The sequence below is a fragment of the Grammomys surdaster genome, unplaced genomic scaffold (assembly GCF_004785775.1).
Source record: "Grammomys surdaster isolate TR1022 unplaced genomic scaffold, NIH_TR_1.0 125953, whole genome shotgun sequence".
Classification (NCBI taxonomy): domain Eukaryota; kingdom Metazoa; phylum Chordata; class Mammalia; order Rodentia; family Muridae; genus Grammomys; species Grammomys surdaster.
The window spans coordinates 527234-553694 of record NW_021620773.1 but is presented as its reverse complement, the minus strand read 5'-3'; the positions used below and the strand labels follow the sequence as shown (position 1 = coordinate 553694).

The window sequence follows — 26461 nt, the reverse complement described above, 5'->3', positions numbered from 1 at the left end:
TCTCTCTCTCTCTCTCTCTCTCTCTCTCTCTCTCTCTCTCTCTCTCTCTCTCTCTCCTGTCTTCCTCTCAGTATTATGCTATCTGTACCCTGTAGCCATCAGTATATGTGCTATAAGGAAAATAAATCATTTAAATCATGTATTCGCATCTATCTTCACTGAATAAATTGGCCCACCCTACCTCCATAGTAACAAAGTGTTAGCTGTTAGAGACAGGGTAGGTATGCTTTGCACTGGTGACTTCCCTCTCTGCTCTTGTGATGCAAGAGTTGATTCAAACACGTTTACTGCTGAACAGACCGTACAGATACATACATTAAAATTAAGTTCAGTCATATGCAGATTCATTTAGCATTATAGTTTTAATATGAAATTCTCCCCCACGGTCTCATATATCTGAATACTGGCCCCCACATAGTGGCTCTGTTTTGCAAGGTTATGAAATCTCCAGGGGCTCCCTAACGTTTTCCTGGGAATGAGCTTTGGAGAGGAATAGCCTGCACTTATTTCTCTTCAGGGTCTCTGAATCCTTGTCAGTTACCATGATGTAATTAACAGCCACTGCTTCCTACCTAAACTTTCCCATGCTTTCTTCCCTATGTTATTTTATTCAGGAATTTTGTTTACTTTTGGTAGGTGTTTAGTGTCAGAAATAAGAAAAGGTACCACCACACTTCACTTTACATTCTAATGAAAGAAACTTCTCCTGTCTGTGAACCTGTTCCTAAGAGAAAACACATATCATGGCCCAAACATTTCATTTTTCAAATGAAACTGTAAAATAAAATTAACCCACAGGAGGAAGTTTATATGCAGAATAGTTAGGAAATGCAAGAAAGACCATAGAAGCCTACACTGGAGGTTAGTGATGGATGGCCAAAGGAAGCCAATGAACTATTACCATATCTGAGACAAGAATTTCAGCACCACCTTCTGAAGTCCAGCAAGGGGAAAAAAAAACAAACAACCATGTTGGCTTGCCCCTTGGCTACACATTGTTACAGTTTTAATGCCATCTACCTTGGCACACTGACAAGAATCCTAGACACACCAACTATGAAACTGTTCTTAACCCTTTTGTGGATTGCTGAACCAATGAAATTAAATTATGTAAATGAAAGTGTGGGATGTAGTTCTGCCGACGCTATTACTATGAATGGCTTTGCTAGTTCCTCAAAGAATCATGCTCACACTATCTAATGTGGAGGGAAATATTTTAGCGAACGTGTTTATTTGGGGATCCACTGGAGGAATCAATCACATGATGAAATGAAAGTCTGGATTTCATCACCCTTCACTTGGAACCAGCACTTCCCCTGCTGAAAGTCTTCCAGCTGCCAGAGAAACTCATTAAAATTCCACCTTTGTCTCGTGTAACAATATCCCAAACCAAAGCTACAGGGCTACTTTCTACATCCATTTTCCTTGATAGTACTATGACTTTTCTTGTTTTAGGGGGTCAGAATCTCACTGTGTAGCCCTACCTGGCTTGAAACGACTGGCCTTAAATTCAGACACTGTATGTACGCTGCCCTTAAATTCCTGGAGACTGAGGACTGGAATGTCTGTAACACGTGCCACCACGTCCTGCTAAAAGAGATTTCTAACCCAGGGTCCTTAACTATCTGATGACCAACACAGTCATCCTAAAAAGGAAATCCTCCCCAAATCATCAAAATTAAAATTTCAAAATCACTGATTTTAAAATCTGTTTCCAAGAAATGATTTGCCACCAGATCCCATTTGCAAAAACAACTAAGTGAGTTCGCCCGCATGGGGATTTGTGCACTTAGCAGTGTTTTCTAAATGACTCCGTTCGTATTTCACAATGCACAGTTGGCAGGTAGAGACAGCTCTGCTGTTAAGAGATTGCCTCTCTGGGGACAGACCTAGCTTGCTGATTGGTTCCTCTGATCTTCGAAATGCATCTGAATTGCTTAGAGTTGAATGCACTCTGTGCTTTTTACCTACAATCTGTACTTCAGTGCTTTCAAATAACAAAGAGTTTGAGTTATTAATTTCTAACAGAACCTCAAGGTAATAATCTCCAGCAATTCTTACAATAATTCAAACCCACATATTTTTCCCCCTTTGGACATGCTTTATCCACTTAGCAGCTCAGGCGTTTATTAAATCATTTGTGTTGTCTACTGAATATACGAATTTTTAATTCTCTATTACACTTACTTTGTGTGGGTACATACATGTGTGTATGCGCACACACATATGCACATGCATCCATGTGTGTATATGTGTGATGTATGCACATGTGTACATGTTGGGGTGTGCATGTGTGCAGGGCATGGGTGGAGATCAGAAGACAATTTTCAGGAGTCAGGTCTCTCCTTCAGAACGTGGGTCCTAGGAATCAAGCTGAGGGTGTGTCGGGCCAACAGCAAGCACATTTACCTGATGAGCTATGTTGGTGGTTCCAGGATATATTTTAAATACATTATACATACAGTAATGAAGATGATTTAGATAATGCAAACTCTGGGGAAGGCAATCCTTCAAGGAGAGCACCAAAGAGAAGCAGCAAGAGAGGTAAGAAGAAATAACAAATTCTTTCGACATGAACAAGAGTGACAATCTGTTGAATGTATATGAGTTGGAAAGTGTGTAACAGTGTGTCACATACTGTAAGGAAACTGAAGAGGGATTGGGCTCCCAGAGAATAGAAACAGCACAAAAAAGATAACGAACCACAGACATTTTAGTTTTAGGTTTTAATAGACTATCTACTGGAAAGTATTTAACAAGCAATTGAAAATTGGATTTGTTTGTGAGTTCAAAGTCAGACATTCTGGCATCGCACAAGACATAGAAATATGACAGCTATCCGGAAGAAAGTATTCCACAGAGAGCTGATATAAAAATGAAAATGAAAACATGAGAAACATTACTATTAAGACCAGGGAGGCAGGAGAGATAAAGGAGCTTTGTGCTGTAAAAGTAGAAAGTCTTGGGTGAGGGGAGGAGGGATTCCCAGGCAATTTAGGGAAAATGTTATTTCCTTGAAGAGAAGGGTCAGTTCTCTCCAAAGGGAAGAAGATGCATAAGATGAAGACTGAGGAGTGGTCACTATCTCAGTTACATCGGAGTAGCGTTAGAAGTAAAAACTAGAATCCAGTTAGTTGCAAAGAGCAAAGCAAAGGAAATCAAGATGAAAGATTAGAAACAGAGGGTGGAAGAGGTGCTATGAGGGTAGACCAGTATCACATTGAAAATTTGAATTTGAAAGATTATTACTTTTAATTACATGTGTATGGATGCATGCATGGATGCATGCATTTGTGAGGAGGTATGTGAATGCAGGTACAGGCGCCACAGAGAGCAGAGGATCTTTATCCCCAAGGTGCTAGAGTTACACTGGGTTGTGAGCCACCCTGTGTGGGTGCTGGGAACAGAATCATGTCCTCTGCAAGAGCGATGTACACCCTTGAGTGCTGAGTCATCTGCTCGATCCCACAAATCGTTTTAGGGTGAGAGAAAAATGAGATTATTTCTTGGGGAGAAAATACTCTTCTACCAAATAATTTTTTGAAAAAAGAATATATTCAATCCCATATTTTGGAATGCATGTGTTTTATATCATGAAGTCTAATAATAACTTGTCAATTGAAGGAAAATATATCCAGTCATGTTGGAGGTACATATACCTCACATACTTTTTTCTTAGAATGGAAGGCAATTACATTAATAGGGCCTACATATACTTCTATACATACTCTCCGAACATCCATCACCATGGAAATGTCTCTAACTGCTCTGGTACTACACTGAAGAGAAGTTTGAACTAAAACAAACAATTAAGATAAAACCATAGATATTATGTCCCAGGTAAATGGTAACTCATATTATGTCCAATAAAGGGGAAGGGGGCCTCTTTGTCAGGTATATGATGATGGGCAAACAGAACAGAAGCTCAGAAGAGGTGCTGAACAGAATGATCACATGGCCTCAGAAGGACAGAGAAGAGAGAAAACACCCTGGTCCCCACCCACTCTCCAGTTCCCAGCTTCGGACCAGATAGCCAAGCTCTGCCTCATATCCTTGAGATGATTCCAGTCCACATGAGTAGTGAGTGGATTCTGCTCTTTCTATCAAAACAATCATGCCTAGAAGCTGTGATTCTTTGCCTGGTTCTTCCTAAGAACATTTAGAAAATTTCTAATAGCAAGATATGCAAATACATTCACAAGGGCCTATCACAATACCAGCCTGTTGCAAAGAGAAAACACTGTCAATTCCCAGGCACAATGTTATAAACCTATCAGAGACAACAACACATTCTCAATGTCCAGCCACAATGCTATGTACCCGTCATAAAGAGCTGGTGGCATGCCCACCACAGTGACCTCCACTAATAGGAAGGAAGTAGCATATTACAACATTTTTTATTAGTTTATAGAAAAGTCATTATGGATATGGTTCTTTTTGTATTTCTTTGCATAATTCTAGTATGTTCTCTATTACACAATTAAATAGTATGCCTCATTTAATGAACTAGAGAAATGAGACTTTTCTACCAAAATCCATCTCCTAGATTGTGACTGCTTCATAAATTCTTCTCTTCTTTGAAATGACAACATCTTCTCTGTAGGCTACAATGGATACTGTACAGCCAACTATTCTGTTTACACAACAAAGGAAGAGTCTATCTGCCTTCCCAACGTTGGTTGCTAATTCTACATCTGTAGAAGCAGAGCTCACTTTGAACCCTGCTGAGGCCTTTTCAGAACATGACTGTATGTGTTCCTCACATAGTCCTCCTATTATGGTTTGAATGTGAAATGTCCCTCATGTGCTCATGTATTTGATTAATTGGTCCCAGTTGGTGGCTTTGTTTGGGAAGGTGATTGAACCTGTAGGGAAGTGGACCCTTATTGAATAGGGTATGTCACTGGTCACTAGGACAGCTTTAGGGCTTCTCCGTTTGGTGTCTCTCTCCTCTCTCCACTCTCCTCTCTCATTCCTGTGTGTGGATGAAATGTGATCACTCTGCTTTCTGACAGCTTGTCCTGCTTCAGGCTGCCACCGCCATGTCTTGTTGCCATTCCATATAGAATTATGAGGCAAAACAAGCCCCTTTGCACTCTAAGTTGCTGTTTGTCAAAGTAGTCTATCATAGTAGCAGAAATAGCCAATAGACCTTGCTACTCAGTTTGATCTAATTTTGGTCTTTGACATCAGTAACAAGAAGATAAATCAGTATTTTGCCCTAGTACCTTCCTTTTGTCTTCTCCACCTACCCTGCTTAGCACAGCAAGCTCTGACTCTCTACTGCACCCAGACTGCATGGCACTACTGCTGGTAACAGAGAGAGAAGAGACTGGAGAAACAGGCAAGGCTTGACCTGAGGACAAGTATATCTTGTACTTATATTTTTGGTTGTGAGCATATCCTTTAATGTCTTGCACTCTTAAGAAACTTACATGTGAAGAAATTCTGCTGAACTGAACTACTGGGAGGCAGGACAATGGCTCTGCCTAGAACTCATGTACCTCCCAATGTCTCCAACATGGAACCTACTCAGACAATCTGTCTCACTATCTCATACTGCTCTACCTGACATGACATACAATAGGCCCACGTCTTACTTAAACAAAATGAAAACATTGATTCATTCTACCGAGAAAAGGTAATTTCTTTCAATAAACTCTTTCTAAATGTGACTCCAACATCCCTTTAAAATGTTATTTGTTTTCTGTGAGAATCACATCACATCAAATATAATTTTTAAATTATCAAATGAGCATTAATATACAAATGGACATATTATGAAACAGTATATAATAATAAAAATATGAACTTACATGTTTGGACAAGTTGGGACTCTTTGAATCAACATCATATCTGAAAAATGAAAGTATGAAATTCAAATTATTCTTACAAAAATACAGCTAAAAAATAATGTTTCCTAGAACACACAAATGTAAAAATTAATTTTAACAATAACCAATAGGACATTGCAAGTAACATTTTAAATTTCCAAACACCCAATGACAGACGTGGCACCTCTAGGTCAGTTGAATGCCACAGAACCCAAAGTATGAACTCTCTTGTTTGTTTGAGAAGTTGCAAATCGATCTGTTCGTTGAATCCTTATTGCCACTCAAATGACTTCAAAATCTGTTTAAAATGGAATTTTTTTCTCTGGATATGAAAGCTAAGCATGTCTTATTAATAGCACTTGCATATTATATACATTATAGGTCTTACCTGATAGCTTAGATACTATTGTTATGGTTGAAAACTCACTGGAGTTACAGAAACTACTTTTTTTCCAATCACAAGACATAGGGCGACTATATTTTATGTAAACAGGAATTTACATGGGAACATGATAAATCTTCTGTTTTAATCAGTTGTTACTGGAAATGGATGATCTCCTAGAAAGAATCCAGGATGACTCAATAGACTCGACATGGCCAAAATAATATCGTCATGCTAGGCTCTTAGATAATATTGTCCTGGGACTAGTCTTTCTATAAACCAAACCCTTTCACACTCATGCATAACTTTTTTTTTTTTAACCAAAACTCAAGGCCATTTTTTTAAGGTTAAAGTTTTCCCTCTCATCTAAATAAATCTTTTCACAAAACAAAGGAAAACATCTTAGTTAATAATAGAAAAAAAGAGAAAACAGAAAAGAAGAGATCATTGGGTGTACCAGTGTGCCCAGTATACTCAGTGTGCCCAGTATACACTGGAGGTCCAGTGTGCCTGGTATACCCATTGTGCACAATATGCCCAGTATACCCAGTTTCCCAGGACTAGGAAGAGACATAATTACTGCCAGGTGAAAAATATTTATAGCAAATTGATTTACAACTTCATAGTGCAAACTCACCTCAGAATAATGGCAGAACCCTGTCCTTCATGCCAGGATATGCTCATTACTCTGAACAGCTGTGGGCCAGAATTTAAATCAGCAAAACACTAACCTCTACTACAGAACTATAGATGTTAGCGCAGAAATACTTCTTGTCTAAGGAATGGCATGGTCGAGATTTTTAAAGGGTAACATTAAAACAAATAACCGTAATAACACCAGATATGAATTACGAATCAAAGCTAGGCTAGGTCTTTCTCAACTAACGCCGCAGAAAAATGTCTTCTTAGCTAATGTGGACTGGGGCTATCAAGTGGGGCATGTTCAATTAAATGAAAAAAGGCCCACGTTTTCATCATGACATTACCTTAAAACACACTCTTCTTTGCCTATTTAACAAAGCTTTTTTATTATATTATCTCAAAGTCAGGACATTTACATAGTTTCTTGGTAGATCTTAGATCATCTGTTAGTTTATAAAGCATCAAAAGTGTCAATGATTATTCTTTTTGCTGCTGCTGCTGCAGTTGTTGTGTACCCAGACTCTTAATCCTTTTTTCCCCATTTAATTTGTTGTTGTTTTGAGTAAAGTCTCAGTACATTGCTAGGGCTTGAGCCTCTTGAGCAGCTGGGTTCAAGCAGGAGCCACCAGGCCTAGCTCTCTTTCTTTCTTAATGGAGTTTTCCTTCTAACTTTATTAAAAAGTAGGACTATGTGGTCCTCACAGCTTAGAACACAAGCAGTGTATGCTACATGGCTACAACGTTGCTTAGTGACTGTCTGCACATAGAAGATAATAAATGACAGGCCAGGATGCCCAGTCATTATCCCAGGAGGTCACTCTTCTAAGTCCCTAGTAGGAATTTTATTGAAAGTAGTTTTATCAACAACTGCTTCCTGATACATTATATTCTTGCAGTAATAGTCATGTAGCCATAAAAATAAATGAATTATATTTTGTGGCATAGAAAAACACATGAAAACTTAGAGACACAGGAAAATACATTTGCTTTAGTTCCCACATGCATGTCACTGTCAAAGAAGCTCGGATGATTGACACAGTGAATTATTTACACCTTTTTTTATTAGAACAATAAAATTCTTATTTTTCAAATAGTTAATATCATTTTACATTTACAATGAGTATCTATTACTTTTAAGTGAAAGAACATGTAAATAGATGTGAAAGAAAGAAAGAAAAAGGAAACGGAATAAAGAATCATGAAATAGTGACTTGTTTTATGATAAAATCAAAGAGGAAATGTGAAGAGTATACCATGATGTTATGCTAGATGAATCATTTCAGAAACAGTTGCTGTAAATGCTGAGCAAAGGGAGCAGTGAGCCTCTATCCCGCAGTTCTTACTAGGTGTTAAGTAACAATGTTGCAGCCTCCATGGTCAAGGGTGGGCAGAAGACATTGTTTCATTCTCATTTGATTATTTAGAAAGAGGTTTGGGGAAAATAAAAGTCTAATGTGAATATCATAAATTTTGCTTCCTAAATTTGATGAACATCTAGCACCCTTGAAAGGAAGCATTACGAATTATTTTGTTACATATATTTCAGAATAAAATAAAAACAATTACTAGCAGTAAAGAACTTATTTTATATTAGGAGGGAAATTGGGACTCTTCTAAGTAAGATGACAATCTTTTGTTTTTAAAAAGTATTTATAGATACTAATAGGCTGACATCACCTTTTCAATGATTTATACAAGGCATTAACCTTTTAAAATACTTTTGAAATTCAAAAATCATTAATTATTTTGAATATAAGTACACATTTCTTTCTGTCCCCCATCTCAGGTTTCGTTTCACCCATGTCCAAACCCTATTCATCCCCAAAATTCACCTCTGTGGAACAAGGACTCAATATAGCTGAGAATTAAAACTTGCCTGTCTGTGGATCTGGTTCCCCTAATTGGGCTGCCTTGTCTGGCCTCCGTGAGAAAGGATTTGCCTAGCCCTGCACTTGCTGTACCAGGGTAGGGAAATATCCAGGAGGGTCTCCACCCTTTCAGAGAAGGGGAGGAAGAATGGAGGATGAGAGACAGCAGAAGGGATTGTATGAGGAGAGAGGAAGGGAGGAGGAGGGGCCAGCGATTAAGATGTAAAGGGAATAAGTAAATAAATTAATGGAGAAAAACTTAGCCCTGTGTTTTCTTTGGTCAGGGTTTTGAACTTGGCAATAGTACTTTAATATGGTTGGTTTGGTGTAAAAAAATCAAAAAAAATATATATATAAATTGAATGCTAGATCTACCACCCTTGGCCTTAAAAGCATGATGTAAGTATCTAGGGAAGCCATCATGAGTCAGAGATAGTGCTAGGCTAGCATGCCGCAGGGAGAATTGAGCCATCTGCCATTAGCCATCACGCTGGCTGTGTTCCCTTCTAGTACTCCGAGATCGAAGAAACCCACTGGGGTATATGTAAGTTTGAGAGAAAGGCCACCTACACTTCCCAGCGTAACTAAGCTGTCTACTCACCTAGTCAAATATTTCAAGATAGTAAGGGGGAAAGAAAGATATGTTTATACTATGCTTCAGCCTCTGGCTGAATAGACTAAAACTGTCTTTCTATAGAACATCTGAGTACTCAGGGTACACAGTCCAGACTGTGATACTCAAGTAGTCCTTAAAAGTCATGTCTATAATGTCATGTTTTAGTAGAACTTACAAGTCAAAACGAAGATTCTCTCTTTCTTCAAAGAAATAATCCAGAATAAACTTTCTTACAAAATCAGGATTCAAAGTATTATCAATCACTTCAGTTCTTCCAAACTATAGACAGAAACAGAAGAGGCACAAAGGTTAAAAACAAGCCTTACATGGTGACTTACTTCAAAGTGTAGCACTCAATGTCCATGCTCCTTTAAAAAAAAATGAGCAATCAACACCCAGTTGGCTTGATCAACGACAGCTCTAGACAGAAGTACCTAAAGATCAAACCACCACTTGAACTCTCTCAGGAAAATAAACATGTCCTTGAGTTCATTCCAAACTCAGCCAGTGGTTGCAATACATCACCCTCCCTCCTAACTTGAAAAACAAATTCATTTCTAACCTAAAGAATCCATCTATACAATATATTTCTTTTTTAAAAAAAATAAAACACTTTTTAAAAAGTCAGATAGATAATATGTATTCTTAATTAGAGAGGCCAAATATTCAGAGCTCTCATGCTAGACTTTTACAGGAATAATAATAGACACAATAAGGTCTACTAGTCATGTTTTCAGTAGAAGTTTCGTGTAATTATTCAATACTTATGGCACAATTTCATTCAGATTGACAGATTATAATGATATATACCAATCTTGTATGCTTTTTTAAAAAGATAGTTAATACTTCAGTTTAGAAAAATACATTTCTCTATTTTGAGGGAGCAGAAATCAGGAAAGAAAGGTGCACTTTGGTCCTTTCTTCTTTAGGCGTAAGGAAAGTCAGTGGATGGCACTCCAAAAGTCAGTACAAACACATACAACACAAGTGCGTTTATCCTAAGCTAATAGTCTTCACCTTCAGCTGCCAGTTTAATGAGGGGATTTTAACCTTAGCTGTGAAGCCATTAGTCAATCAAGCAGGCAGGCTGTCTTGCTAGAGAACCTATTCTTACTAAGTTTCCAGGAAGTATTATCTTTTAAATAAGAAAATGAAGAATCAAGCTTACCTATTCAATGTGAAGGCCAAAGGCTGCTTTAAACTTTATATTTAAATGGTTATATAATGAAAGGAAACAAAATACTCATGGGAGCAAATGCAGAGAAAGAGTGTGGAGCAGAGACTGAAGGAAAGGCCTTCCAGAGACTGCCCCACATGGGGATCCATCCCACATACAGTCACCAAACCCAGACACTATTGTGGATGCCAAGAAGTGCTTGCTGACAGGAGCCTGATATAGCTGTCCCCTGAGAGGCTACGCCAGAGTCTGACAAATACAGAGGTGGATGCTCACAGCCAACCATCGAACTGAGCACTGGGTCCCCAGTGGGGTCTCCAATGGAGGAGTTAGAGAAAGAACTGAAGGAGCTGAAGAGGATTGCAACCCCATATGAAAAACAACAATATCAACCAACCAGACCCTCCAGAGCTCCCAGAGACTAAACCACCAACCAAGGAGTACACATGGAGGGACCCATGGCTCCAGCTGCACATGTAGCAAAGGACGGCCTTGTAAGGCATCAATGGGAGGAGAGGCCCTTGGTCCTATGAAGGCTCAATGCCCCAGTGTAGGGGAATTCGAGGCAGGGAAGCAGGAGTGGGTGGGTAGGTGGGTAGGTGGGTGGGTGGGTGGGTGGGTGGGGGAATACCCTCATAGAAGCAGGGGAGTGGGAATGGGATAGGGGGTTTCAGGGGAGATGGGGGGGGGACCAGGAAAAGGGATAATATTTGAAATGCAAATAAAGAAAATATCCAATAAAAAAAGAATTATTTGCATTATGGCCAACTAATCACTCCCTCACAAAGAAATAATTCGCCACTGAACAATATTTTATATCATGAACCAATATCACAAAAACAAACTAATTCAATGGTTACCATCCATGTATGAAGACCCTACAAAAGGCTCATTGAGTTGTTCTCCAGCTTGTGGAGTCGTTTTGAAAGGTTCTAGAAAATTCAGGAGGTGAACCTAGTGGACAAATTGAGTCTCTAGAGTTGGGATCTTGGGGATATTTAGTCCCTAGTCCCTTCCTACCTTCCTGCGTCCCTTTTATGTGCTTGCGGGCTGACATGGGGACTTCTTGCTTCACATGACTTTTCACTACAACGTACAGAATGCCAAAGAAACACATTCCGCCTTAGGTCGCTTCTATGAGAAATTTTGGTCACTGTGATTATGTCAGAGAACTGGCCTCTTGCTGTGACTAAGCCTTATAAATGGTGCTTAGTCCATTAGGACTGACCTGTGGGAGAAACATTAAAGAGTTTGGAGATGTATATTAGAGAGGCTCAAGAGTATCAGTTCTCATTGGAAATAGTCAGATATTTACACTACAATTCATAACGGCAGCAAAATTTCAGTTGTGAGGTAGCTCTAAAAATAATTTTAAGGTCGGTAGTCACCACAACCTGGGGGACTGTATTAAAGGGTCAAAGCATTAGGAAGGGTGAGCACCACCGCTCTAGATAAAGTATCTAAGAAATTAGTGGGCGGTTCTGGTGGGAACTCAGAAGACCAGAGTACTGATCAGAATGTGGACAGTAAACATTGCTGTCTGGCATGAAACTCTCAGAGATATGCCACTCAGGAGGTTCCAAACACATATGAGAACTACACTGGGCATTGGACTAGAGGACATTACTCTTATATTGTAGAGAAAAAAAAATATATATATTATATATTATATATATTGTTCATGTCATAATCGAAACTGAAATCCAAAATAATGAAGTAATTGATATGGTAGATAAAATTCCAAGACAGCATATATTTTGTCAGGAACCATCAGGGAGAAGCTAAAAATAAGCAGGTGATCTGCCTGAGATGGGTCTGCCTTGGATTAAAATCTACAGCAGATTTTCTTCTACAGCAGATTTTCTCCTACAACCAAGGCCCAAGGGAATTTCATTTTAGGAAATATTTCTGCTATTAATATGCTTTCCTTGGAGATATATATCACTAGGTATTAGCCCACGCTTTTCAGCAGATTTCTGCAGAATAATGAAGGTGTACTATCTCGTAGTGATACTACATAGACAAATAGATGATCTCTTAATTCTTAATGATGATCCTATAAGAATTCCTAAAATTATAGTAATTATTAAGCTCTTTTATAGCAAGACTGCTATAAAATCCTTTCTGACAGTCAAAACTGCAATGAAAACCCTACCAGTCTTCAAGTGTCTGAGATAGCTTCTGAGATAACAAGCAGGCATCTACTATTTGGAGCACATTCCAGGAAGTTGTGAAACTATTAATCAAAGGTCATAAAAAGGGAACTAACAGTTTACTACAGGTGCAAGAACAGAAGATAAAATATTGCCTGGGTTTAGCTATACAAACTTCAATAATTACATAGTCACAAAAGTTATGTTTCTTAACTCTACATGAAACCTGTAGCTAATGACAGGTGAATGTTTAGTCAGATAATTACTCCTAGTGGATATGCATGTAAACATTCTCTGTTGTAAACTTCTTATTCAATTTATTATTTGAATTTATGAGTAAACTTGTGGTGAACTTTTTACCATGTGATCCTATATTCTGAAAGATGTATAAGTGCTGAGGACAGAGGAGAGATCCCTTCTCCCCCTCTTCTTAGAGATCTTGTTTTTTGTTTATTTGTTTGTTTGTTTCGCTTTTTTGTTTTGTTTTTCGAGACAGGGTTTCTCTGTGTAGCCCTGGCTGTCTTGGAACTCACTTTGTAAACCAGGCTGGCCTGGAACTCAGAAGTCCACCTGCCTCTGCCTCCCAAGTGCTGGGATTAAAGGCGTGCGCCACCACTGCCCAGCGTTAGAGATCTTTTTAGCCAAGACTCAAGAACTTTTTAGACAGAACTTAACTCAAGAAAAATTTAAAAGTAAAGGCAATGGGAGTTATCGTATTGCAAATAAGGGTATTATTGTGACATAAGAGCAGGAGAAAAAAAGGTTAGAAGAAGAGAGCAGAGAGAACTTTTTGGAGAACTTTTGTATAAACTTTTTGGAGAACTGAAGAACTTAGAAATAAAGGCTAAAACCACTTTTCAAAGTGTCTTTTTTTCCCTCTTTGTCTTCAACTAGCAGGCCGAGAGTTAGAGCCATGCAGTTTCTGCAGAGATAGAACAAAGGTGTAATCCCTTACTGTTTTATGGTGAACTGCTAAACAGTTTCTAGACTCAGAGCAACTCAGACAGGCAGGTCAGTTCCAGAAGCAAAGTGATTTAGACTTAAAATCGGTAAACATTTTATTATCATACAGCAATCCTAAATATCTGGTAAAATTAAGTCTTATCCCTGCAGAAGCTCTCCCCCCTCTGCTGCCTCAAGAGAAAACAAGAAGAAAGAAGAACCACTGGGGCTGCCCCAGGGAGCATTTGTGCTATAGCATGGGTTCTAATGGCTATTTGAAGCCAGATTTATAGTGAGAGTCAAGAGTGAAAAACAGATAAGCAAAGATATTTGGGGAAGCCCCTTATCAGAAAAGGAACAAGCTGGGAGCAAAGGTCATGCTAAAGAGAAGCACACCATTGAAAGGAAGTCAAGCACCCAGGAATGGTGGAGCACACACCTTTAATCCCAGCACCCAGGAGGCAGAGAGACCAGCGGATGTCTATGAATTCCATGCCAGCCACGGTAATCTCTGTCTCAAAAAGCATAAACAAACAAACAAAAACAAAACTAACAAAAATTCCAAACAAACAAAAAAGAAAGCCACGCCCTTTTCATTAGCCCCACAGGAATGATGTTATGAGACCGTCTCAGGAATTGGCCAGAGCCTCTCACATACAGTCATGAGTTCACTTGAAACAAGTTTGCTTGAGAAGAGAGAATCTGTGGGATACACTGTTCGTACACAGACACCTATGGATATTGATGGTTCCCCTGTGTTCAGGCACACACACAGATACACACACACACAAATACACACACAGAGATACACAGACACACACACACTCAAATGCAGCTATAGCCGTGGTCCAAGGGAATCTGTCACAGCTTCCAATTTCTGGGGCTAAAACAGGTTCTAAACTGAAGCAGAAAGCCTTAAGCTACCAAAGCACTCACTCAAAGAGCACTCTACCGTTAGCCGTGTTTCCCAATACCCATCCCTCCTTCGAACTTCAACCCAAACCTGTACTGAGAACATGGAAGAGTGAATTGTCTTAGCAGAGGTTACATGGAATTGTCAGCCCACAATCCCTCAATTCATTAGCCACGAACACTCTTACTATTTCTTGTTCATAGCAGTGAGGGCTGAGTATACTATGCTATTTCTACTGAAAACTAATGGGTTCTGGTCTTAGCTAATCACGTATAAATCATGACTGTCTGTCTCAGTACATCTTCTGACACGTTGCCCTGACATTCCCATGGCCTTCATGACGCTAAATTCAGTGTGAATTTTGGGCCCTTGGTCTCACATGGCTTCTCAGCCTATTTAACATAGCTAATCATTCCACCCTTCATCTTTCCTGAAGGATGCTGTTCTAGCTTTATGACTTCGTGGGTGACTACATTTTTCCTTAGCATCCTCAGGCATTCAATTCCTTCTTTGTAGTGTGTACTTCTAAGTTCTGACCTCCTGATAGGCATGCTTCAGGGGGGCTGTCATTTGGCCTTTTTCTATTCACGTGTCCTCTCTAAAACTGGTGATGAGATAAGGCCTCTAATGTTTTCACCCCTGAATATGGGATTGAGGCTTATCGCTTGCCCACTTCCACCTTCTCCCATGTGAAAACACACCAAGGGGAGCCTCAGTAAAAAGTACAGGTAAGGAACAACACCTAGGGAGAAAATAAGTGTCAGTACTTTATAAATTACTTGCTCTGGTACTCTTCCATAGCATTACAGAACAGACTAAGACTATACATTTGACTTTACAACTCACCTACTTGATGGTGAATTCTACGTCTATGTGACCAGCCTAGAGTCACCTTAGGGAAGACTTGTGCACACAGCTGTGAAGACTCATGCACACAGATGGTTTCTTGAGTTACATACACATCTGATACTCTTATAGGACCTTCAAAATTATCATCCAAATATAGACACTACCCCATACCCTCTTTAATCCTGGCACTTTGGCCCACCTCCTGCTAAAAATCGATTCTATACTGATCTATACTCTAACCATAAAGGGAAGTTACCAATATCAACAACTTAATTTTCAACCTACCGATGTCTCTCCGTCACTACTTCCTAAATTATCAATTCTAACTTCAAAACATATCACAATGGTCCACTTGATAATTTCATATTACAAATTTTAATTCATGATTTTTGTCATATAATGGATGATTTCAAAGGTTCTTAATTCCTAGTTCTATCTCTCCTATTTTCACTATAAATTCCATAGCCAGAGCCATCCTGAAATAATGTAAATATTATGTCTTTTCAGCAGACTAAAAGACCTCTTGGCTTCACAGAACACATTGGACAAACTCTTTTCAATCTATAGGACTTGGCTCCTCTCAAAGATAATTAATACATTTTAAATTTTATTTTATATCTTATTTATTTGTCTATCTGGGTCTGGTCACTTCAATGTGATTCTTTTCCATTCTGTTTATTTTCCTGAAATTTTCATTTTTCTTAATGATTGAGATTCCATTGTGTATACTGACCATATTTTCATTATCCACTCATCAACTGATGGATATCTGGACCGGTTTCATTTCTTCACTATTGTAATAGAGCATTAATGAACACTGATGGGCAAGTATCTATGTGGAAGGATATGGAGCCCTATAAGTATGTTATAGACAGTTCCTATAACAGACCTATTTTTCCATTTTGGAGAAACCTCCATGTTGATTTCTAGAAATTCTTCTTCAGTTTATCCACCCACCAATAAAAACAAGAGCTCCTTTTCCTATATCCTTACCAGCATTATAATTTGTTTTTATATTTTTGAAAATAGCCATTCTGGCTGCTATGAGACTCAAAACACAAGGCTATTTTCCTCTGAATCTCCCATATAAATGAGGATACTGAAAGTTCTTGACATACTTACTAGACATTTGTAGTTTTTCTTTCAAGAACTCATTGTTGAGTTTCATGGCTCATTTATTGACTAGATGGTTTGTTTTCTTGATGCTCAGGTTTTTTTTTTTTTTTTTAGTTCTTTGTCTATTCCACATGTTAATGCACAGTCAGATGGACAGTTGGCAAAGATTTTTATGTCACCCATCTCCTCACTAGACAACAGATTCTTTTGATGTGTAGAAGCTGTATGATTTCATTAAGTTCCATTTAATCATCGGTCATGTTCAGAAAGTTCTTTTCTATGACTGTACCTTGAAGGGTCTACCTAATTTCCTTAAAGTATTTCAGGTTATCACACAGAGTTACTATTCCACCCAGAGTAAATTTTGTGCAGAGTTAGAGGTAATACAATTTCATTCAATTTTTAGTTATCTGTTTTTTCCAGCACCATTTGTTCATAATGCTGTATTGCCTCTAATGAGGTATTCTGTGCATCTTTGTCAACAATCAGGTGGTATAGTTGCACAGTTGGTCACAACAATGTGGATATATATATGAACTCACAGAGAGACAACAGAGCAAACAAGACTTGCACAAGGTCAAACAAGACAAGATCTCAGCATTGAGAATGGTCATGGAAACAAAACTCCACACTTTACTAAGAAGCTATTTACAATTTATACCTGTTGGGAAGGGAAAATCAGTCTTCTTCAATGAAGTGTCAGTGGGTATATGCAGGGAAGGCCCCATTCCCAGGAGTAAGTAGTTGGCCAACACAAAACATTTGTAGGGCGTGTGTGTGTGTATGTGTGGTGTATATGCTTTGGTTTTGTTTTGGATATTTGAGTTTGTTTGTTTGTTTGACTGTTTGGCTTCTGGATAGAGAAAATAAGTTTGAGTGGATAGGAAGTTGAGGGAGTCATGGAGGAAAAAAACTCTTATTCTGAACATCAGCTATTTTGTATTATGAAAAGGATGAATACTTCTGTTCATAATTATGGATGGAACAATAAAACATATATACAAGTAGCATAATATGGACTCAGATCATATTTTGAGCATATATATGTTATCTAATACATATAGGCTTGTAATAACAGTTGAAAAAAAGCTAATAAGTTTGAACAAGAATGAGAAGGGGTATATGGGAAGGTTTGAAGGGAGAAAAGAGAGCAGTGAAATATTGTAATTAAAATATAATTTTATATAAAGAAGGTATATGCCTGTTGAAAATAATCTATGGTACAATAAGTATATATCAGTTTGTCTTGTTCAGATTGTCCCATACAGATTTTTCCCATATAAATTTTCATCATCTAATAATTAATAGACTGCCCTTTTCTTTATCAATTGAAAATTCTTTTGGTTATTTAAAATAAATGTAAAATTTTTATTTTATTAGAATAAAATATTCTTCCAAACTGTGAGGCAAAAAAATAAAAAATAATTCACAGTCAAGTTTTCAAAGTTTCCCTTTGTTTGATGCTTATACTACTAGAATAAAAACCTACTTTTTCTATTTAGAAATGTGTGTCAGAAAATGGTGGGAAGAAAATACTCTTTCTTGACTTCTAAATCAACTGATTGTTAAAGTACTTCAGAGGAAAATTACTAGAAATAAGACTTAAAAACTTCTTTTCCTGACATCAGCCATATCGGCTCTGTTCAGAGAAAAATGTTATCAAGGTGTAGCCTAGGTCAAATGAGTAATAGTGGCACAATAGAAACTTCACCAGTACTAGGCTACATCTTAAGTCAATTATTATCTTATAAGAAACATTTATTAGTGAGCTACAGAGGGCAGATCATCAGACAAGAGAAATAATAAACTGTAGTGCAGACAGAGGATTAAGACAGACTCCTCAGAATCTCTCAGTGAGAAAAATACACTTAAGACTATAAACCTTTAATGTTAAATTCACACAAACACACACACACACACACACACACGCACACGCACGCACAAGAACACACCCGTGCACACACTTTCACACCCAGGTGCACACATATATGCATATACTCATGTTTGTACACATGTACTCACACACACACACACATACAAACACACACACACGCAAGACTTACATCCTCATATTATTGCTTTTGAAAGTTAAATTCTCACCTCATCAGTGAATGCATGGCTCTCTTCCTCTGAGGGAAAGAGATAAAACAGGGTCACGTGGCTCATTATCCAAAGCAGTTTTTTTTTTTTTTTTTTTACAAATCACTGATCTGAAGTTCATGTATTTATGAAATAACAAATGAAAAATCTAAGCCTTTATTGAGAACTTCAATTGTTATTGATCAGTGAGGCATGGCTACTGAGATGCAAAAGGAGAAACTGTGTGACTGACTTCCTTATAATAATCTTGCTAAAATCAATGTTTTACAAATGGGACAGTCTGTGGGCTTCTAGGACCTTCTATTTTTAGAAATTCACCTGAAACATTAACCATTAAAAAAATTCAGCCTTCACCATACTTCTTTAACTTTCATAATTAATCTCATCAGTTTTCAGGTTCCATTATTTTAAAAATTTATCCAAAAATCCTATTTCAAAGTAAATCATAATCCTAAAACTAATAATATTTCATAAGGTTGTTTTTCATGCTACTTTTTTTATTATTTTAGCTATCAACGCTATGATTAGTGTCATGATTTAGCACATACATAAAAATAATGGACTGATTTACATGGGCAATTCTTATTGGAGAATACACACTATATTTATTACATAACAGTTAGATCATACTTCATATATGATACACGTTTTCCAACAAATTGCTTAGTCTGAGGTTTATATGATTGGTCCTCTTCCTCCGAGGAAAAAAGATAAATTAGGGTCATTTGCTCATTAGCTGAAGCAACTCTTTCCTCCTTCTTTCTTTCCTTCCTTCCTTCCTTCCTTTCTTTTTTTCTTCTTTTTTTTTATAAATCAATAATCTGCCTCTCCAACCCTCAGAAATACTAGTTAAACAAGCTAGTTTTTCTCCTAAAATGCAAGGTTTGGTGAAATGTTACTCAAAACAAAATGGGCAGAAGTTATTTACCAGTAACTTTAAGCTATGTTATTATAAAGAGGTGATTATCTAAATTGAGTTGATAAATTTGAATATGGAGAAAATACGTGCAATATGGAGAAGCAAAGCAAAATGGTAGCTAAGATCCTACAGCATCCATCCCTACAAACACACAAGTTAGAATGGCTGTTCTCATAACAAACTATCTTCCCAACAGCTAATGACTCCAGACGAGGAGTTACAGTGCATGGTTCTAGTATAAGATTCAGAAAGGACGGAGGAAGTAACAAGGAAAGAGTCGGCCAATGCTTTCCCTTCCTTAATTCCGAATAGCAAAACACAAGATGCCTCTGACTTGGAGACTGACTTAATTTAAATGCTGTCGATAAAACTAAACGCATAGTCAGACTCACCACTCTGAAGTCTACTGCCATGTAGAGCCCCTTCCCCCACTCCTGCCCCCCTCTCTCGCCCTATCTTCTTCCTCTCACTCCCTCTCTCCCTCACTCGCGCTCTTGCTCTTGAGAGTGTGTGCTCTCCTAATGGTTGAGTAAATGAAGTTTATAATTGACTTCCTCCACCCGCATCTTCATCTCCATTTTCACCCCCAATGCTACTCAGCAAAGAGAGTAGTAAGATTTCAGTGTTGGGATCACCACCCTGAGAACCTACACTGGGTTCCACATCCAGGCCAGGGCTGGCACACGGAGCCTCCAGACCTGCCACAGAGTGGGCACAATTTCCTGCCCAACTGCTCAGGTCCGGAAGCTGTGAGATTCAGCTATGACCCAGTTTTATATTAGTGTTGGGGACAAAGGATTATCCTTATCACCCTTCCCCAATTTCAGGCTGTTGCAGCTGTCTTCAAGAGGGTTAACAGCAGAGTTCTAGATTAACCTTAAATGTCCTAATGTGACAGACTTGTATTCTGTCCTATATTACTGTCAGCTGCAGCTTGGGCTAAAGTACACCGCTGAGACTACATAGGTTCTTGCAGCTATAGAATTAGAGTATGACCCACTTTGGTGTCTGCTCTAGAGGACAAGAGTCAGGCTTCTCCACACCACCTCAAACTTGCAAGGCAGAGTAAAAGCAAGGCTACTCACTCACTGTAGAGCAGGGTAACAGTGTAGGCTTTTGCCTAGGAATCCATTACAGGCCACAGAAACTTAAAACTGGGTAGAGCCATTCATAGGCCACTGTCCACAGTTGGGACCTTTGGAAGAGGACCAACATCAAGGAGCGATGTCACTTCAGTCCACTGGGCTTCTCTTTTGATCACACTTAGTGACTGCAGTATCTTGAGTGATAAATCTACCTCAGCATTAGACCTCAGGTAGCAGGATAGCCCTTGGTCAAACCTGATGCGACATAGTACTTAGTGAGCTATATTGCAGGCTATGGTACAGTTTGGTGAATTTGTGGCTTTAAGTGTGGCATAGAATTCTGTAGCTGGTACATCCAGCTGCTTTTATCTGGACAATTAAAGCTATTACTGCAGGTCTGAACCTTTGTAAGGCATGAGGACATACTCTAGACCCAAAAAGAGGCTCATAGAGTCAGATTACCCTTTTTAGATTCTATCCTAATAACCTAAGCAGTAAAAACATAACAGGTAGGCGTGCCCCAACTCCTGAGTGCAGACTTGTCAGTAGGAAGCTTTCAAAACATGAGAGAGATACATGAAAATAATAGAAAATAAGTTAACCACAACCAAGAAGACTAGCAGAGCTATCCTTTAGAAATATAGAACAGGAAACAAAAGCTGAGATCACATACCTCCATAAACCCCATCTTAAAAAAAATAAACTAAACAATGGAGGGAATTATCCACATTGAAGGAGATGCTAACAAGTGAAGTGAGAAGAGAAACTACACACATTCAGAAGACTTCGCTGCCGTGAACAGGGTGATAGCCCTCCCCAGGCTCTGTATACTGAAGGCAAGGTGTTCCACTAAAGTTTTTAATTGGCTTGTTAGGTTTTTCATTTCTGGCGTCATTTCAATTTAGGTTATTAGAAATCCTTATTAATTTTATGTCTTGTATTAATTTCCTTATACTACTGATCTTCTTAGCTTTTGTCTTCTTTGAGTTAGTGGACCACAATCATAATCATTATCTTGAGTTCATTTTTGTATATTCTTCTGGTCACATTCATTAGAGGCCATTATTCTGGGCTTGGGAGTTTAGGAGGAGATGTGATCTTACTTATTCGTGGTGTTATTTCTGTGTTGGAGTTAGTAGGTTGGCTGAGTTTTCCTTCTCTTTTTATTTGTCTTTTTGTTGACTCTTCTTTCAGTAGAGATATTTATAGCATTCAGGATGGGGCGAGTTCATGGTAGAGTTGGGATCTTGATTTCCTCTCCCCTCCCCCTGTTTTTTGAGGAATGCAATCTCTAATGCATCCTCTAGTCAGGGCTTTTGTTTCTCCTCTAGTCCAGTATAGACTAAACAACAAACAACTATTAGGTTCTGGGTAGCTCTGGTACGAGCAATCATTGTTGTACCATTCCATCCCCTGTGGTACTCAGATGCAAGGACCAAGTGACCACTGGATTCTCAGCCCTTCAGATGTGTGACAGCTGCTGTTTGACTCTTGGGATATTATTTCCTAAGCTGAAGTGTGTGTGTGTGTGTGTGTGTGTGTGTGTGTGTGTGTGTGTGTAGGGATGGTTGTTTGTTCTACAGGCTCTGTTTCTCTAGAGAACCCCGACTAATACAAGTACCAATAAAACACAATAAAGTCTGATATTTATTCTACGAAGTAAAGGTGACAAGGTCTGTAATGACAACACAGGATTTCAAGGGTACAAGATAAAGACACACATGTGTTTCACGGCAGAAATCCTACTTGTGAAAGCTGAGCTATGAAGAATCTCGCAGTGACTTCTCAGTAGCTGTTGCACATTCATGACTCACCGTGGAGATGAGTCAATGTTGAACTAAGTGTACATGAAAGGAGACCCACCCGAGACAACTCCAACGAGGTTAATCATTTCAAGCAACGATATTTGAAAATTATAAACGAGAGCTGTGTGCTCCCCTCACACTGGAACACATGGAATCCGCAATCGACTGTAATTTAAATGTTTTAAGAGTAATTTACAAATGGATTCATTTTGAAGAACTAACCTCTAACTCACAGAAGTTAACAGCATTCTCCAAGTCTCTATTGGCATGCAACATTTTTGCGTTTTTATAACTTATGACAACTTGCATCATTTATGGCTCTGAGAGTATTAAGAGATCCATCCGTTATTTCATGAGTTTTTCATAATGCATGATCGTTAGATAAGATATACTGAAGAAAATATAATTATACTAGTGTCAGATACAATTTCAAATCAGGGTTTGGATTACAAAGTGTTTTAAGATGAACTTGTATTTATCTAAACTATGTGGCTTCTTATGGAATCATCTTGCCAGTTAATTTCTGCTATCTAAATGTTATGTATCTCAGAACATGAACTCGTGATAACCTAATGCTTTTGATAAATCACCCTTAATTTAGAGAGATGAAAAACAGCAGTGGAGTGAAGTTGGTATCTAAGTCAGCCAATTTGGATACACAAACAAATATAAGGTTGCTGAAAAAACTAACTATACCATACACTTCTTGAGGTACGCAAACTCCATTTTTATAACCAGCATACCAGCTACACAATTAGTCCTCACTAAATGCTGGCGAGATTAGTAAAAAGTTTTTGTGAAGTTATTAAGAAAGTGCCTCTATTTTTAAGTCTGATCTGGAATAGCTAGGTAAATATGTCTCATCCTGAGAAAACAATGTTCAACACTTAATATGTTTTCAAAAGAATTGATACAGTTACTAGTTTTATTTTGAAGCCCCTAACAATGTGAAATGGCAAATATGCAAGAATATTAGCACAGAGAACAAGCCCTTCCTGCTGAGTTAGCACAGCCGTCATTTGGAAGTTTCTTGTCACAGACATCCAGGATGCCTCCACACAGTCGCTAGGAACTCAGTCTCATATGACAAACTCTCTAACACTGCAAAAGGTCTTCCTTATAGTGTCCCACTTGATTGCTTTATACCCACATATAAATGAAAATATTTTAAGACTCTGAGGGCGGTTGTTGTGACTATCCAAACTCTGTACTGTTTTCAAAACAAACCTTCCTTCATTCACATGGCACAGGGGCTAGCTCTTATTTCAAGACAGAAGCCTTCCTCACACACATACCTGCTCATCTGTGTACTGAAGCATAGAAATCAGAAAGGAGCATTTTGAATTTGCTCCCAGAACACTAGAGAGCAAGAGTATTAGGCCGAATCACCAGAAATTGCCTAAGGACAACCATTTTTTACTTATAAAAATGGCAATTTCGTGCAGTTCAATGTAAATGCATTTTTCTTCATAAGCATTGCACATTCATCAGGGTGGCAACAGATTGCCTTAACTGTTAGCAGCTGTGTAACACCACACTTACAGATTGGATTTGAGGCCAAGTAAACCCCAAGGACCATTTTGTATCATTTGCTAGGCAAGCACCAAGAATAGAATCCTGCAGTGTAGAAAGTTATTACCTGCTGCTTGGTAGTAGTTTGCTTTGCTTTGGTTTTGTTTTTAGAAAAGTCATCTTCCCTCTTATAATCCCAGTGTATCCTTAAGTACTTGTATGCCAGATATTGCTGCTAGCAACTAATATTTCATTACTGGAACAACTGTAGGAGCTGAAATCATCACTGCTCGTGTTACAATGCACAGAGTCAGCAAGAAACGAGGCGCCGCGTTACCCTGGGAAATGTAAAGGATACTTTTACCTTCCTTGAGCTAAGGAATCTGTCTTTAAGAATTGTCATGGGGGTTAAGTATCAAATAGGGTATGTTTTGTTGTTTTTCAGTGCCTTTAGTTGCTGAGGGCTAAGTCATGCTTCTCTCCTGTGTCTGCATTTCCTCTTTATGCTCCTGCATTGTTCTCTTCTGTGTTGATCCTGTCAGCTCTTTTGAAACTCCCTTGAAAGTGCCTTCTCCTTGCTATCCATGGTTGAGTGGAGTTCACATGTTAGATATCTTATTCCCTCATCCCCTACAGCAGGGCTGAGTGAAAGGCTTTTGAAGACAGTAATACTGTGTGCTGTTCTCCTAATAACATAATGGCTCTTCCAGGGAAGCAGCCTCCTGATTGGAGACAGTGGGTTACTGAGATAAGGATGCTTTTGTGAGCTCATCCCTGCTCCATCCTGACCCAATCTTTTTTCCCTTCTTCACTTCACCATTGAATGAAGTAATAAAACTTTGAAAGACACGGTCCCCTCCACATCTGTACTAAACGTCACAGCTTCCAAAACAGGGAGAGATAAATACTTTCCTTATAATTTATCCAAACTTTAGTGTTCTTTAGTAGAAGAACAAGCAAGCTAAGATATCCAGTGCTTCTCAGTCTTCACCCATGGCTTCTACCCATCCAGGATAGCTCTGGGTCCTGCTTGGTTTTCACGTAGTCCTTTGAACATGGTTTCCTATAACTGCCATTTTCAATTCTCTCAATGACAAATAACAGAACAGCAGAATATTCTATTATACCTCGGCATTTTATCTTAATCATATGTGATGTGCTTATAAAAAGATAAAGAGAGGGGAGATACGTTCTATGGGGGTGTGGTGAGGTATTGGGGAAGGGAGTATCTCTTCGGGCCCATGCTTAGGCATCTCTTTCCCCCCGAAGGACCAGCCACATGATGGTATAGTATCGAATAGAGTTTATTCAGGGCATGGGGAGGGGAGTTAAGAGGGTAATAGAGGCAGAGAAAGTCAGAGAAGGAGAGGAAGAGGGAGAGGGAGAGGGAGAGGGAGAGGGAGAGGGAGAGGGAGAGGGAGAGGGAGAGGGAGAGGGAGAGGGAGAGGGAGAGGGAGAGGGAAGACCGGCCATGAGCATGTGAGGAGAGGGGGAGGGGAATGGGAAGGGAGGGGGGAAGGGAAGACCACAAGAAGGCAAGAAAAGAACAAGAGATCAAGAGAAAGAAGAGGGGGGAAGCAGACACTTTTATAGTGGGTCAGGTGTACCTGGCTGTTGCCAGGTAACTGTGGGGGTGGAGTTTAGACAGAATGCAAACATTATGGCACCTAAATAGTAAGCCTCAGCTTCTTATATGACTTTGGTTTTTGTTGGTTTTGGTTTTTTTAGACTCAAGTTTCAGAAGTAATTACAACATACCCCCGATGACATGAAATGCCTTTACCTTTATAAAACCAGGACGTAATAGCTAGATTTGGATTATAATCGTGTATACAAGAGTAGTCTAATGGCAACAGTTTCAGACAGCCATGGTTCAAAGCGCCATTCTAAATTTATAACCAAGTATCACTGGTCAAGGTTCGTATCCATTTGTGCTTCTGTTTCCTAGATGATTACAATAGCCCATACCTCTTAAGTTTGTTGTAAAAACTAAATTAGCCAATAACTGAGAATGGCTCGAAACAGTTGTTATCCATTGTTATGGTAAAAGAGCTTGAAAATTCTATTTTTAAAAGAATCACTTCACTAATTGTGCAACAACAACAACAACAACAACAAAACCCCTGAAACTGACTTTAACCAAAGCTTTGAATTTAGTTTATTAATATTCAACAAGAACACTCTAGTGCAGTTGTGAACATTTTACAACATTGTTCCTCACATTCCCCTTATGTAATGAATTTTCTGACTGTCATCATTCCGCAGTTGCACTGGCTAAGTCCCTGGTTTTGTATTTACCATGGTTCCTTTATTGGCTACTGAATCATAGTACTCCTCACCCCTGTGTGACACCTATGGTCTGTCAAGAGTTGTATACTGCATAAGCAGGATGGGAAAAAGAGGAACTGGGAGCATGTGTCAGGGGATTGCAAAGACATTTAGGAAACTGTATAACCAATGCATAACCAAATAAAATGCACAACCAAATAAAAGAACAAACAAGAGAGAGAGAGAGAGAGAGAGAGAGAGAGAGAGAGAGAGAGAGAGA

At 38.7% G+C, this 26461-nt stretch overlaps 1 protein-coding gene across 1 annotated transcript in view; it reads right to left on the bottom strand.

The window, feature by feature from the left end:
- Cpne8 (copine 8) overlaps positions 1 to 26461 on the bottom strand; it is a 166950-nt gene that overhangs the window by 109064 nt on the left and 31425 nt on the right. Inside the window, exons 4-5 of the mRNA XM_028753660.1 lie at positions 9518 to 9621; positions 5817 to 5856 (exon numbers count right to left, since the gene is read on the bottom strand). Coding sequence (XP_028609493.1) covers positions 5817 to 5856; positions 9518 to 9621 — 144 coding nt within the window. The remainder of the gene's footprint in view (positions 1 to 5816; positions 5857 to 9517; positions 9622 to 26461) is intronic.